The following is a 12,374-nucleotide window of genomic DNA, read 5'->3' as shown; positions in this document are numbered from 1 at the left end:
GGGAGCCCCTGGGGTGGGATGCTGGGATGCTGGGGGGGGGTGCTGGGGCTGGGGGGGGCGCTGGGACTGGGGGGATACTGGGGGGATGCTGGGGGATGCTGGCCGCACCTTCCTCCGGCCGCAGGAGTTAACCAGCAGCAGTGCCAGCTCTGCAGACTGTTTGGAATAGTTTAAATGCTTTGACACTCTGGATGTACTAGATGGCAGGGGAGGCAGTTTACAGCGTAATTCATATGCAAAACTGCACTATAAATTTAAAACCTGTCTCAGTTGCCGTGGCACCACTAAGCATTTCATCAGCATACAGTACAGTATTTCTGCCATCTTTGTTTGCATTGCAGTGACTCATCAAAAGTCTGTCTTGTACCAACACTGAGAGCATTCCTCTGGCACTGATATTTCTCTGTTTTTAAAGCTTCGGTTTGAAACTGGCATTTACTTCAGGTCCCTAATCAAAGGGCTCTATTCATTGCAGAGAGCAGCCTGAATGTTAATCTGCATCCGGCCTATTCATTTAGATGCTGTGCGCTGCCGGGGAGATTTGACTTGGTAAAAGCTTGAGCTACAGCAGATACAAACCCAGGGTTTGATACTATATTTTTTTTTTTATTTTTTTTTTTTTTTCCCCTCCCCTGAGCGATCGTCGTCGCTGCGTATAGCGTGGCGGCCTGGGCGATACGGAGGGACGCAGAGCCCCTCCGGCCAGCGGCCACGCTGGGCACCGGCTGCTGCTGAAGGTACGTTCGCTCCCAGCCAGGCGAGGGGACCGGGAACTTCCTCGCTCGGAAGAATTTTTTTTAACCATGCAGATACAATTAAATTGGCTCCGAGTGTGTTCCCTTTTCTTCCTGTTACCCCGTGGCCTTGCAGATAGGACTTTTTTTTTTTTTTTTTTTTTTTTTCCCCAGCAATGGGAACAGAGCAGCTCTTTGTGGGTTATTATTTTCTTTTCGGAGATATATTTTTTTTTCCTCTTTCTCAGATAAACTTCTTTTTTTTTTTTTTTTTAATATTGTTCCTATGAGCTTTCAGCACTAGTTAACCGTAGTTTTTCTTCAGTAGTATTGAAGGCAAACAGGATTTTAAATCTCCTGGACTCTTGCGTGGAGCTCGGGGAGGGGGGACGGGGGGGGTTTGGGCTCTGGCTCGTGTCGGTGAATCCGCAGTGATTTCCTTTGCTGGAGTTCCAGTGCACGGGCTGCGCTAACGCTACCTGCTCCGCCGTTGCACGGGGTTTGCGTATGAGCTCCCTTCGAACGCGAGGCTTGCTTTGGTCGGTGAGAGGAGGAATTATCCCCATGGCCAAAAGGTACAGCTGGCCTTAAAGAGCGGCCGCGGTGGGATGCAAAGCCGGAGCCGTCGTCGCCTCGAGCCCGTTTCGCGTGAGGTTGCTCGGAGGGTCCCCGATGCCCCTCGGCTGGGGCCGGTACCCCCGGACGGAGGGCGACGGGCTGGGGGGGGGCCGGGGGCTCCGGCCGCAGGAGGGGCTGGGTTGGGGCTCCCCCTGCCCCACTTTGGATTTCGGGGAGAAAAATAAGAAGACAACTTGGTAGGCGGCTGGCTGCGGCACGTTGGTTTGTTTTATTGGGGCTCAAATATCTGGCTTAATTTGGAGATAAGCCTCGTTTTGTTGGAGGATAAATCTGTTGAGAAAGGGTTTAACTGTTGAAATGCTCCCTCTTTCTGGTGCAAATGGGAAGATTGCTTTTCAAAGTGCTTTTTCCTGGGAGCTGTCGCTCCGGCAGAATCCTGTATTTATTTCAGGCAGAATGGCACATTGTTTTATAAATATCTTTTCTGTAGTTTCAACATAGCTGGTGGTTGTTGTGTTTCTTATATAACGCTACCCGAGATCTGTCTGACTATCTTACATTTGCTTTACTGTTCACTCCTCTCCCATTACCGTTCAGATTTTCCTGCATAAAGTAAAACCCCCGGGGGAATAAATCAGTGGTGCTTATTTAAACAGACCACAACTTGAAGAAAATACTTGTGTTTTCCGAATATCCTTTGCCATCCACCAATAGCATTTCCAACGTTGTTTGAAAACATCGATAAGTAATTTTTGTAAGCGATTGCTTTTCCGCGTCGGCTCTCAGAGCTTAGCTTTGAGCCTTTGATGTTGGGTGAGGTGGGTTCCTCTGCTTCTGCCAGCTTTGGTGAACTGTCTAAAAACGCTGTGCCTCTCTCCCTGCCTTCTCCGTTTTTCAGATGTGCCCTACTTTGGATATTCCTGCATTGAATGTCTGAGGAGCTCCAGCCGATCCTGAGCCATGTCGCAGATGTTGCACATAGAGATTCCCAACTTTGGGAACACCGTTCTGGGCTGCCTGAACGAGCAGCGGCTGCTGGGGCTGTACTGCGATGTCTCCATCGTGGTGAAGGGCCAAGCCTTCAAGGCGCACCGGGCGGTCCTGGCCGCCAGCAGCCTCTACTTCCGAGACTTGTTCAGCGGGAACAGCAAAAATGCCTTTGAGCTGCCAGGTACCGTCCCCCCCGCTTGCTTCCAGCAGATCCTCTCCTTCTGCTACACCGGGAAGCTGACCATGGCGGCGAGCGAGCAGCTGGTGGTGATGTACACGGCGGGCTTCCTGCAGATCCAGCACATCGTGGAGAAAGGGACGGACTTGATGTTCAAGGTCAGCTCTCCCCACTGTGACTCTCAGACCACCATGATCGAAGACCCCAGCTCGGAGCCGCAGAGCCCCTGCAACCAGCTGCAGTCGGCCTCGGCGCCCTACGTCATGTCCCCTTCCATGCCCATCCCGCTCCTCACGCGCGTCAAACACGAGAACCTCGAGCTGCAGGCAGCTGCCCTGCCCGGCCTGCCCGGCAAGCGGCCCCTCGAGCCCGGCGCCCGCGAGGGGACTGGCGGCGGTGGCCCCAACGCCGGTCCCCTGAAGCTCTCCCGCGTCTCCTACTACGGGATGCCCAACCTGGCCACCCTCATCCCCAACGTCCAGCAGGTCCAGTACTCGCAGGGGGAGCGGACGAGCCCCGGCGCCAGCAGCATTCCCACCACCGACAGCCCCACCTCCTACCACAACGAGGAGGACGAGGAGGACGACGAGGCGTACGACACCATGGTGGAGGAGCAGTACGGGCAGATGTACATCAAGTCCTCGGGAGGCTACTCTGGTAATGGACGGTCTCTCTCCTTGGGTTTTCAGCTCTCCTTCAGTGGTTGCTTGGTCCTTCTCCAGCCGGCACGGGTAGCTTTGGGCTTGTTCGTCAGGCTTTTGTCTTCAGGGGCTTCGTTTCTTTATTTACATAGTGTGGTGCACGTGGTGGGCTCGGTGCTGGTGTCCGGGTATGGCGCGGGCAGGTCCCCCCCCGTGCCATCGCTCGTGGGCCGTGTCCCCAGTTGAGAAGCTCTTTAGATGAGAGAGGCTACGTCATCCGCCACGGTCGGCTTAGCCCTTCGCTTTTTGGCTGAGGCTGCCGACCAGCAGCCTGGTGGTTATGCGAGGCGTGCGGTGGTGACACCGTCCCGCGGCGATGGCTGAGCTCACCTGCCACTGGTCATCCAAGAGGGACGGTCATCCGTGGGAAGGGAGGCGTCAGCCCTTGCCGGCCCGGCGGGGGTTAGGTGGTCAGGCTGGGAGTTAGTCTTCAGCGAGGTGCACGTTCCCTCCGTCCTGGCCTTTTAGAGTAAAATTTTTTAAAAGCTGATGAACGTACGACATTTGGAGGAAGGGAGAAAAACATCAAATAAATCATTTTCATAGATGTTAATTAGGAACATCTGCAAAAAGAAGAAAGGAATGACTTTTATGCCCACTGCCTGAAGTGCCCCCCCGTTCCTTTGCCAGCCTTGCCCAGCGCATCGCTGTCAAAAAGGGAAAAGCAATTTGGGGGCCTCTTGATAATATTTTATTTCTCTATTAGCTGAGTCCCTGGGCATGCCTTAGAGGAGGTGGCTCCACTTTGGTGGTGCTCAGCCGAGAGCTCCACGGCTCAGCCCCAGGGCGGGCGCAGGGGCACGAAGCCCCTTCCCTCTCCCTTCCCGCACAGGAGAGGGTTTCCTGGGGTGTGCACCCCCGGCACCGTGCAGGGCTCGGACCCTGTTGAGGAGCAGGGGCAGGTGGGGGGTACGGAGCTGGGGGCTCAGGACCGCAGGGGGAGATGCCCTGCTGGGTCGCTGGCGTGCCCTCATCCCGCGCGGAGGCAGCTCGCAGCATCCCGTGCAGATGCAGCTCGCGGCATCCCGCGTGGAGGCTCAGCCTCCGCGCAGTGGCCTCTCCGTCGGAGCTGCAGGTGTTTGTGGTGGCAGCTTTGATCCGCGGGTGCTCCCTGGGGAGGGACATCTTCCCGCTGGCTTTGGCCGCACGGAGCATCCTCTCGCCTGGGGCTGCTTTCCCCAATACGGTTCTGTGCTGAAATTGCTGGACTAATTTTGCAAATATTTAAGTCTCGTTTGTTGAAGAGCTGGCATGCTTTCCTCAAAGCTGTTTGATTTTATTCTTAAGCAAGGGAGAAGATTTGACAAATATGACCATTTCTGTTACCTAAAGCCAGGCTTTCCCTAGTAGTGAGAATGGGCTCATCCCCACATGCTGTCCCATCCCTTCCCATCCCAAAGAGCCAGAGCCCAGTGTCCCCTTGGCATGTCCCCCTGCCAGGTAGCAAGCAGATAAGCAATATTTTCCAAGCACTTTTACCAAGCCATGTGCAAAAGGGGGAAAGCATACTGGTAGCAATGTTACTATTTTAATAGTAGAAATATTTGCTGAGAAAAGCGGACAAGCCAGTTGTAGAAAATGAGCCTCAAAAGCCTGTCTGCTCTCTCTGCCGTGCTTCAAGTCCCAGCAGTTGGTACCAGGCGGGTGAGGAGGAGTGGGGACGGGGATGGGGACAAGGTTGGGGTCTCCTCCATGGCCGCCCACCCAGCAGGAGCGGGGCCCCGTCCCCGGCTGCTGTTAGAGTCAGACCGAACAGAAATCAGGCTGTTTTCCCGCACACTGGTTTTGGTTTTATTTTGCTTTGCGCTTCCCCGCTGTGGAGCAGGCGGTGAGTAACGTGGGTTTGCCTTGAGCGCCGGAGCTTGCCACATTATTCCTCAGAGCAATGGGATTATACCCTTGGACACAGTGTTTTCCTTCCCCGTCACGGGGCTGGTTCATGCAGTAAAAGAACAAAATAAATTCAGAAGGTTGAGGGCAGGACCAGCCCCGGGACGGTGCAGGCAGCAGCTATTAGGCTGTACCTAATTCTTGCGGTGCGGGAGTCATCCCACTTGGAAAAGTGAAAATATAAGCAGGTTTTTTGGGCATCGCTGGAGATGCTGCAGCCGTCCAGCCCTTGCGCTGGAACCGGGCATCCCACGGCAAAGTTTTCCTTCTTGGTTTCTGTAGGGGGAAGACTTGAACCATGTCATGATGCCGAGGCAGGGGCCATGCGGGGAGGAGGCAGGTTGGGAGCGTGGTGCTGCCCAGCCCCACTGTAAGGCTCTAATATACCACTTTTCTGCTAAAATACCTCTTCCACACCAGCACACTTCAAGGGAGTTTCCTGTTTTAAATAAGCCAGCTATAGTATCAGGCTTTCTGGAAAAGAGGGCACACAAAAAAGAGATTAAAAAAATAAAACCTAAGCTATTCCATTATGGTTTGGACTTGTACAGCTAACTGTGTTTTAATTACTCGGGATAAACTGTACCCTCAAAAGGTGCAGAATAATAAAACCATAAGATGGAAGAGAGAAGCCAGCTAATCCTGCTCCTGGCATGTAGATCCTGACAGCCTTACAAAGGCCTGGGGGAGGGGGGAGCCCTTTAAAATAGTGATTGCCAAGGTTTCCAAGAGCCTCGTTTGTAAAAACAAAAACAAAGCCAAAGAAGAGCACAGCAGATGAAGCCCTGAATTTCAGAGAGGTTTGGGGTTTTTTTTTTTCCTCCTTTTTCTCCATTTTTTCATTCCCCGGCTGAAGCGTTGACTGAGCTAATGCCGGTGAGTGTGTGGTGGGATGCTGGTGGCTGATGCTCTTCGCTTGCCTTGAGCATCACCCACCTTGAGCATCACCACCCACCGCTCCCAGGGCCAGGGCAGCGTGGGGCAGGGGAGGGTGCTCAGCACGAAGCCTCTTCTTGCCCCAAGGCTGGGGCCGGGGGGGGTTATTTATTTTTTGTTCACCCCTTTTTATAGTCAGAACCACAGCAAATCTCCAAAGCTGGGATCAGAGAGACAAGGAGCACATCATCACCTTGGCCAAGGGTTTGATGGTGGTAGAGGGAGCGAGGAGGAGGTCCCGTTAAGCGATGTGCCTCCTGCAGCGGTGGCACTGGTGGGATGGACCAGGACAAAATGTTGAACCTGTGAAAGGAGCAGCAGGTAAATGAAAGGATAAGCCCAGTCTTAAACACGGGCCGATGGGAGGGTTAGGTTTAGGTGTCAGTAGACAGGGTGGCACCTTGCAGAGGGATGTAGGAAAAGGTGCCTCGGCTTCCACCTGCTTCCAGCCGCATTCGGTGGCCGCGGTGTCACCGCCGCCGTCCCCGCGCCCGCCTGCTGCTGCGGCAGGCTGGGAGCATCGCGGTAAAATGGCTCCTTATTCTGTAACTAGGTCTGGTGGTGGAGAACATGTGGGCCTTGAGGACATGAGTGAGACTTAATGAGGTTTCTAGCATCTGATCTGAAGAATGCACAACTCCAGAAAATATTAAACAAAAGCAAAGTATTTTTATCCTTGTTAATTACAGCGTCGTGGGCCTGATCTGAAGTGGGTTTCAGCAGGACTTGCAGATGCTCGGCGTTTTTCTGCACTGAACCGCTTTCTTGTCAGTCAGCTTGCTGCTTAGCAGATGCAGTTAATTTAATTTTGACAGGCGCAAGCGAAGTTGCGCGAGGGTCCGTCCTCCTCCCCTGCTCCTGCTGCGCCGGTTTGCCGGGGAGAGGAAAAATCTTTATGCAGCAAATGGCTGGAATGTAAAGGCTGGACTTGAAAGTTATGAAATCCCGAACTGACAAGAGCACACTTCATTAAAAATTCATCTAAAATAGCCATTATAGAATAGTTGTGGTAATTAGCTGAGAGAATAGTTTTCTCTCCTGGCCTCTGATTCCTGACAGTAAGGAAAGAGGGCAAGAAACAACCCAGAATCCATAATGAGTGGCTCCAGCACAGCCAGTGCAGCATCCCAAACCAAGCCTGGGAACAACACCCTGCAACGATGTAAATCACGGCTCGCGACGCCAGATAATTGCAGCCGTAATAAAGTAACTGGTTCTAACTGCGGGAACGGTGATCTGATCCTGCGAGGACCAGTGCCGTGCGATGGCTGGTCTGACGCTGTGCTGCGCAACAGGGGGATGCTCGCGAGCAAAGAGCTAGTGGGGTTTTTTTAGGAAATAAAGTGGCGAAGAATGCCTTGTTTATTCACCAGAGCGCTTTTCCTTTGGCTTTTTGTTGAGGGTTGCAAACAGCCCCGCTGCTGGAAGTGCTGCTGTGTGCCGACGGGAGCCGGCCAGCGCCGGCATCGTCCGTCCTGGCACGGGGACCGGTGCCGCTGAGCAGCCGGAGGAAGGCAGAGCCCCACGCCGGGGGCGCGCAGCCTCTGCCCTTTTTTGGCATTAAACTTCCAGTCCCAGTTTCCTCACCGTAAAACACAGATGTTTAATTTTAGGCTGGCAGATGTTTCACTCCTGGCTGAGATGTGAAGCGAAGGCAAGATAGGGGTATTTATAAACCAGTAATATTTTTCCTATACTAATTCCAGATTACATCCCTGTATAAATAGGTCACAAATCAAATCTCTACATTCCAGTACGTTGTTATAAATGTACTATTTGTAAAACATAAACTATCCCGGTTGGGACTATATCATGTATCTGTCCCACAGTGCGTGCGTGTGTCCTCTGTGGTACAGGTTTACATACGCAGGCAGATGCTGGCGATGCTGGGGCTGCGGCAGGGATACTATTTTTGGGGTAGAACTACTGCCAGTGGAAAATTGGCTAATGGGATAAAAATGTTTGTAAAATATTGCTATTTGAAAAGAAACTTCTCACCATCTAGAGAACAGGGGAGAATTATCCATGTGTTTGCATACGTGGTGACTGGTGGTGGAGCAGGTGGAGATGATTTTGTAACCGTTGCGGTGGACCGGGGCTTGTGACTTACGGTTTCATGTTGGGCCTCTGGAAACGTTAACTTTTGGGTGAAGGTCCATCACTCTGCTCTTTCTGTATCTCAAAATCCCACTCCTAAAACAGAAATAGTTGTTTCTTACCCACGGGAGTATGTTGAAGTTTATGTGCAGTAAATGGTCAAGAGGAGAACCCAGACTGGTGGGAATTGGGGGCTCATGAATGATTTTCAAGCCCTGGTGTTTGGATTGTCAGGAACTAAGGAAATAAGTGAATACTGGCACCAGGTGTGTGGCCAGCAATTCCCAGCCCTGCCAGACCCCAGGCACTCACCCGAGCAGCTTGTTGCCCGTCACCGATGAGGGTCAATGGGAGCTGTGTGGGCTCAGGACCTCTGGTCCCAGGCACCTCAGGTGCGGCGTGCAACCGTCCTGGCATCACCAAAACCATCATGGGCTCAGCAAGAAGGTGGTGTAACAGACCTCTGACCCGGACAGTATGTTTTAGGGATGAGGACAACATGTGCTCCCAGCATCACGCAAAGCCTAGAGCCCCGGTAATTCCCATGACTCCAGCTTTCCTCCGAGCATGGACCGGTGAGTTGGTTTGAGGCTGCTTCTTCAGCCAGAAAACCTGGGATATTTCCCATGCTGGAGCACTTGTTGCTAGCTGCAGCATCCGTATAAGTTTGAGATGAAAGCAAATATCTGAATAAATAAAATATACCAGTGTTTGGCTGGCAGCTCTCATTGCTTCCTCTGTAATGATTTCCTGCCCCTCTCTGCTAGCTGGTAGGCTCCTTTCTTAGTCAAGAACAAAACTGTATTAAACAATACTTCACATTGTTTGCCCTTTCATTCAAAGGGAAGGAGCCGCTGCCCTCTGAAGATACAAATTAATTAGAAGCGAATACTATCCTGTTCTTCAGAGCATAAAGGCCAAACAGACTGGCTTTCTTTGAAAACATGGGACCAAAGTGTCTCTTGTATCCTGCTTCTTTACATAACTGATTGCTATCTGCTGAACTGAGGTGGCACTGAAAGGCTTAAATCTTTGGTCGTTTTTGTTTAGTATCGTTGAATTTGTGCTAATGCTTTAATGGAAATAAAAGTCAAAAAAATGATTCATGCCCATGTTTAATAAGAGATTTATAGACAGCGAGCCAGCAGGACAGATGTAACCGAAATAGAATAGTGGATTGAGTTACACTTGGTCTTTTTAGCCTGAATTTTAGTTTGTTTTATGAAGTATTTGATTTCAGAGGAAGAAATGTAAACTTCTCGATGGCTCCATGTGTAGGAAGCGAAATGTCTTCAAAAGGAAAGAATTTCTTCAAGGCAGGACTGTCACCAACCAGCGCGGCAGCGTTGTCTTCCTGAAAAGCTGCTTTTCTTTCAGGAAACAGGTTTGACACCAAATCCTTCAAAACCTCTCCAGGAAGGTAGCGTGGGCACAGTGCTTGTGCTGATCTTTCTCTTTGCCTGCCTCATTATTGCTACCTTAGGATCTCTTTGGCCCAAAAATTGCTTTTTATTGAATGTTTGCCTACGCAAAGTGGCAGAGCAGGTAGGTTTGTCCTTGTCCCCTGTAGCTGTTTGCCACTTGGATGTTGTAGGTGTTCAATTTCTTCAATGGCAGCAGTCTTGATGAAGAAGCGGGCAGGAGGAGGGCACGGCTGATGGCCGTTCTGGGCTGAGTTCTCTTCTGTTCCCATTACAGCAACGTTGGGTCACAAGCTGCGAGGACCTTCTCCTGCCTCTCCTGCTCTGAACTCTGTCTCATTTGGGGTATTGATTGCAACTACTTTCCCTGGAGACCTGCAGCCTTTATATCGCTTAAAAAATAACTGGAAGCCTCTAAGAAACTTTATGAGAATCTGTATCAGTCTGCCCAGCTTCCCTTCAGCAGCTTAACATCTGCTGGATTTTAAGTGGTGTTGAATGTCGTGGGCGCTCTTGACCTGAGTCATTAGTTAAAAGTAAAAATGAAATATTAAAAATGCCATTTTACACAGCCTGGGCGGAGCGGTGTGCTTGTGAGGGGTTGCGATGGTTTTCCTGCTCCTGCCAAGCAGCTGAAGCGGTGGCTCCGTGGAGAGCCCAGCGCTGCGGAGCGCTCGCCCTGACGAGCTGCCTGCAATTAGCAGGAGCTCCATGCACGGGCACAGCCTCGTCCTCACCTGTCCTGTCGCCTGACAGCTCCGGCACGTGCATTTAGCACAAAAACCTGTTGCCAAATTCCCCTAATAGCATCATTCACCTACCTTTTGTTGCTGCTATTGAGGACCTTGGCCGTCCCAGTCTGGTTTCTGGGATTCATCAGCAGAACGATAGCTCATATGTGGTGTATATATAATTTCACCTTTTAATTCAGCCTGTGTGTAACCTGCAGAGGACTCTGGGTGGGAGCGGGCTGTGGTGTCCATTCCTGCTGCTTCCTTTCCCCTTGAGATTTGCATTTATTTTGCAGTGGCCCTTGTGCTGCCTTGGCGACCATGCCTTGCCAGAGCCAAAAAGCCAGTGAAGGACAGCAGAGCGGGCCCTCCCTGGGTGTTGGTTCTCCCTCTGCTTTTGATTTGTTTAAGCAGGAAAATACTAGTATTTAATTGGATATACTGTGCTTATCGCTTTTTGAAAGCATCAGAAATATAGCAGGTCTTTGAGATGCTTCCTCTGTGTGAGCAGATGACTCCCATCTCCAAGAAGAGGGTGCCTGGATGTTTGGGAGTGCTATTAGACAGGGAAATACTGCAGCTGGTGAAAATTCTGTATGTCGGTGGAACCGCACATCAGCACTACAAAGCCCTGCCACTCTGCATAGATAATTGGGCTGTGATGGCAAGAGAAGTTAGTTTAAAAACATCGCGTGAATTGTTCTGCCCCTGTTTGGTCCTTAATCACTGAAGGAAACGCTACTCTGCTGCCGTGCGGCTCCATGAGCAAGGGGCATCTTCCTGGTATTCCGACGTATTAGGGAAAGAGAGAGCGATGAGGGTGGGGATGCTTCCAGCCCCGTGCCTGCGATAGGATGCCACGGCACAGCACGGCGTCGCGGGGCATGTCCTAGTTAGAACACTGCTCCCATTGTACGGGAGCCATCGCCCTTTGGTTACTGCAGCAACAAGTCTGCAAAACTTGTTATTTTATCTAGAGAGAGGAAAAGTGGCCCCCAGAACGCCGAAATAATTGCAGGAAAAGACTTCTCTTGAGTAGGAGACATTTTGGGTTCAGAAACGCTAATTGCTGGGGTTTTTTCTTCTCTCTGTATTTACAGATATTGAAGCACAGAGCTGGGTTTGATTTCATGCGTGGCACTTGCTACATTATCAAACAGTTTTGGGGAAAAAAGATGGATCATCGTAGAGATGGGCTGCAATACAGAACTGTAACTGCTCCCACCATGTCCCAGTGCAGCTGGAGTTGATGTACACCCGTCAGCCCTCTTTTGCTGTCAAAATTTGTAATTTTAAGCAAGCCTGTGGACTTGCACTGTAAATGTGCTTTAGAAAGCAAATCGTCTGTATGCCCGCAGGACCCAAATTGGCGCGGTGCTGGTAGGACAGCTCGGTACTTCCAGCTTTTCAACGTTAACAGTTGCTAATGGGCAGTGCTGGGCTCTGGGGACGGTACGTTGGGGCAAGTCACAGCTGCGTCCTGGCAAAAACCCAGTAATTTGGTTTTGAAGCCACAGCTTAATAACATTTTTTGGCTCATTGGTTGGGGTCTTTCTTGTTATTGAGAGGAAACGTTAGCCTGCAAAAGGCAGAGTAAGAGAAGGCGCTTTGGAGGGTGAGTTGGAGCTTGCAGGAGGGGGCCGGTGGGTGCCGTCCTCGGGGGAAGCTACAGCGACCTTTCTCGGTGCAGTGGGTATCTGCAGGGTCTGGCTTTTAACTTCAGCAGGAAAAAAACATCAGGAGAAGTAGTTATGGTACTGATGCAGGTATTTATCAAACTCGGGCAATTTATTGCCTGCTTTAGAAACCCCTGGTGAAGTAACCTGCCATTCTTCTGGGAGTGTTTGGGGAAGCCAGCTCCGTATGCTGCACTTGCAGAACGATGCCAGCTGTGCAGAGTTGCCCATTTTCATAAATGATTAACTTAGGAAAAGTTAAAGCATAATTAGATTCTAAGAATCCCTCTCGCAGAACCTGAATGTGCATACGAGAGTGCTGTGGTAGATGATGGGGGAGACCGGGGGATCTTTTCGTGCTTTCAGGTGGCATCTGCCCTGTGGCCGATAGCCCTGGTGAGTGGTTGTACTTCCAGAGGGAGGAATATTTCCAACAGCTAC

General features: G+C 51.2%; 1 protein-coding gene across 4 annotated transcripts in view; it reads left to right on the top strand.

Annotated features, from left to right (window-relative positions):
* The window catches only part of NACC2 (NACC family member 2), a 63,860-nt gene that overhangs the window by 39,282 nt on the left and 12,204 nt on the right, over positions 1–12,374 (top strand). For 2 of the 4 annotated variants that reach the window (XM_052814928.1, XM_052814931.1), the window contains exon 2: positions 2,212–3,138. In XM_052814928.1, the coding sequence (XP_052670888.1) occupies positions 2,274–3,138 (865 nt within the window). In that variant the 5' untranslated portion in view covers positions 2,212–2,273. Of the gene's footprint in view, positions 1–625; positions 738–1,058; positions 1,310–2,211; positions 3,139–12,374 lie in introns of those variants that run through there. The other 2 variants (XM_052814932.1, XM_052814929.1) reach the window with 2 other exon arrangements.

Source organism: Harpia harpyja, chromosome 19 (assembly GCF_026419915.1).
Source record: "Harpia harpyja isolate bHarHar1 chromosome 19, bHarHar1 primary haplotype, whole genome shotgun sequence".
Taxonomy (NCBI): domain Eukaryota; kingdom Metazoa; phylum Chordata; class Aves; order Accipitriformes; family Accipitridae; genus Harpia; species Harpia harpyja.
Note: the sequence above shows the minus strand (reverse complement) of the source record. Positions and strands in the feature narration are given on the sequence as shown.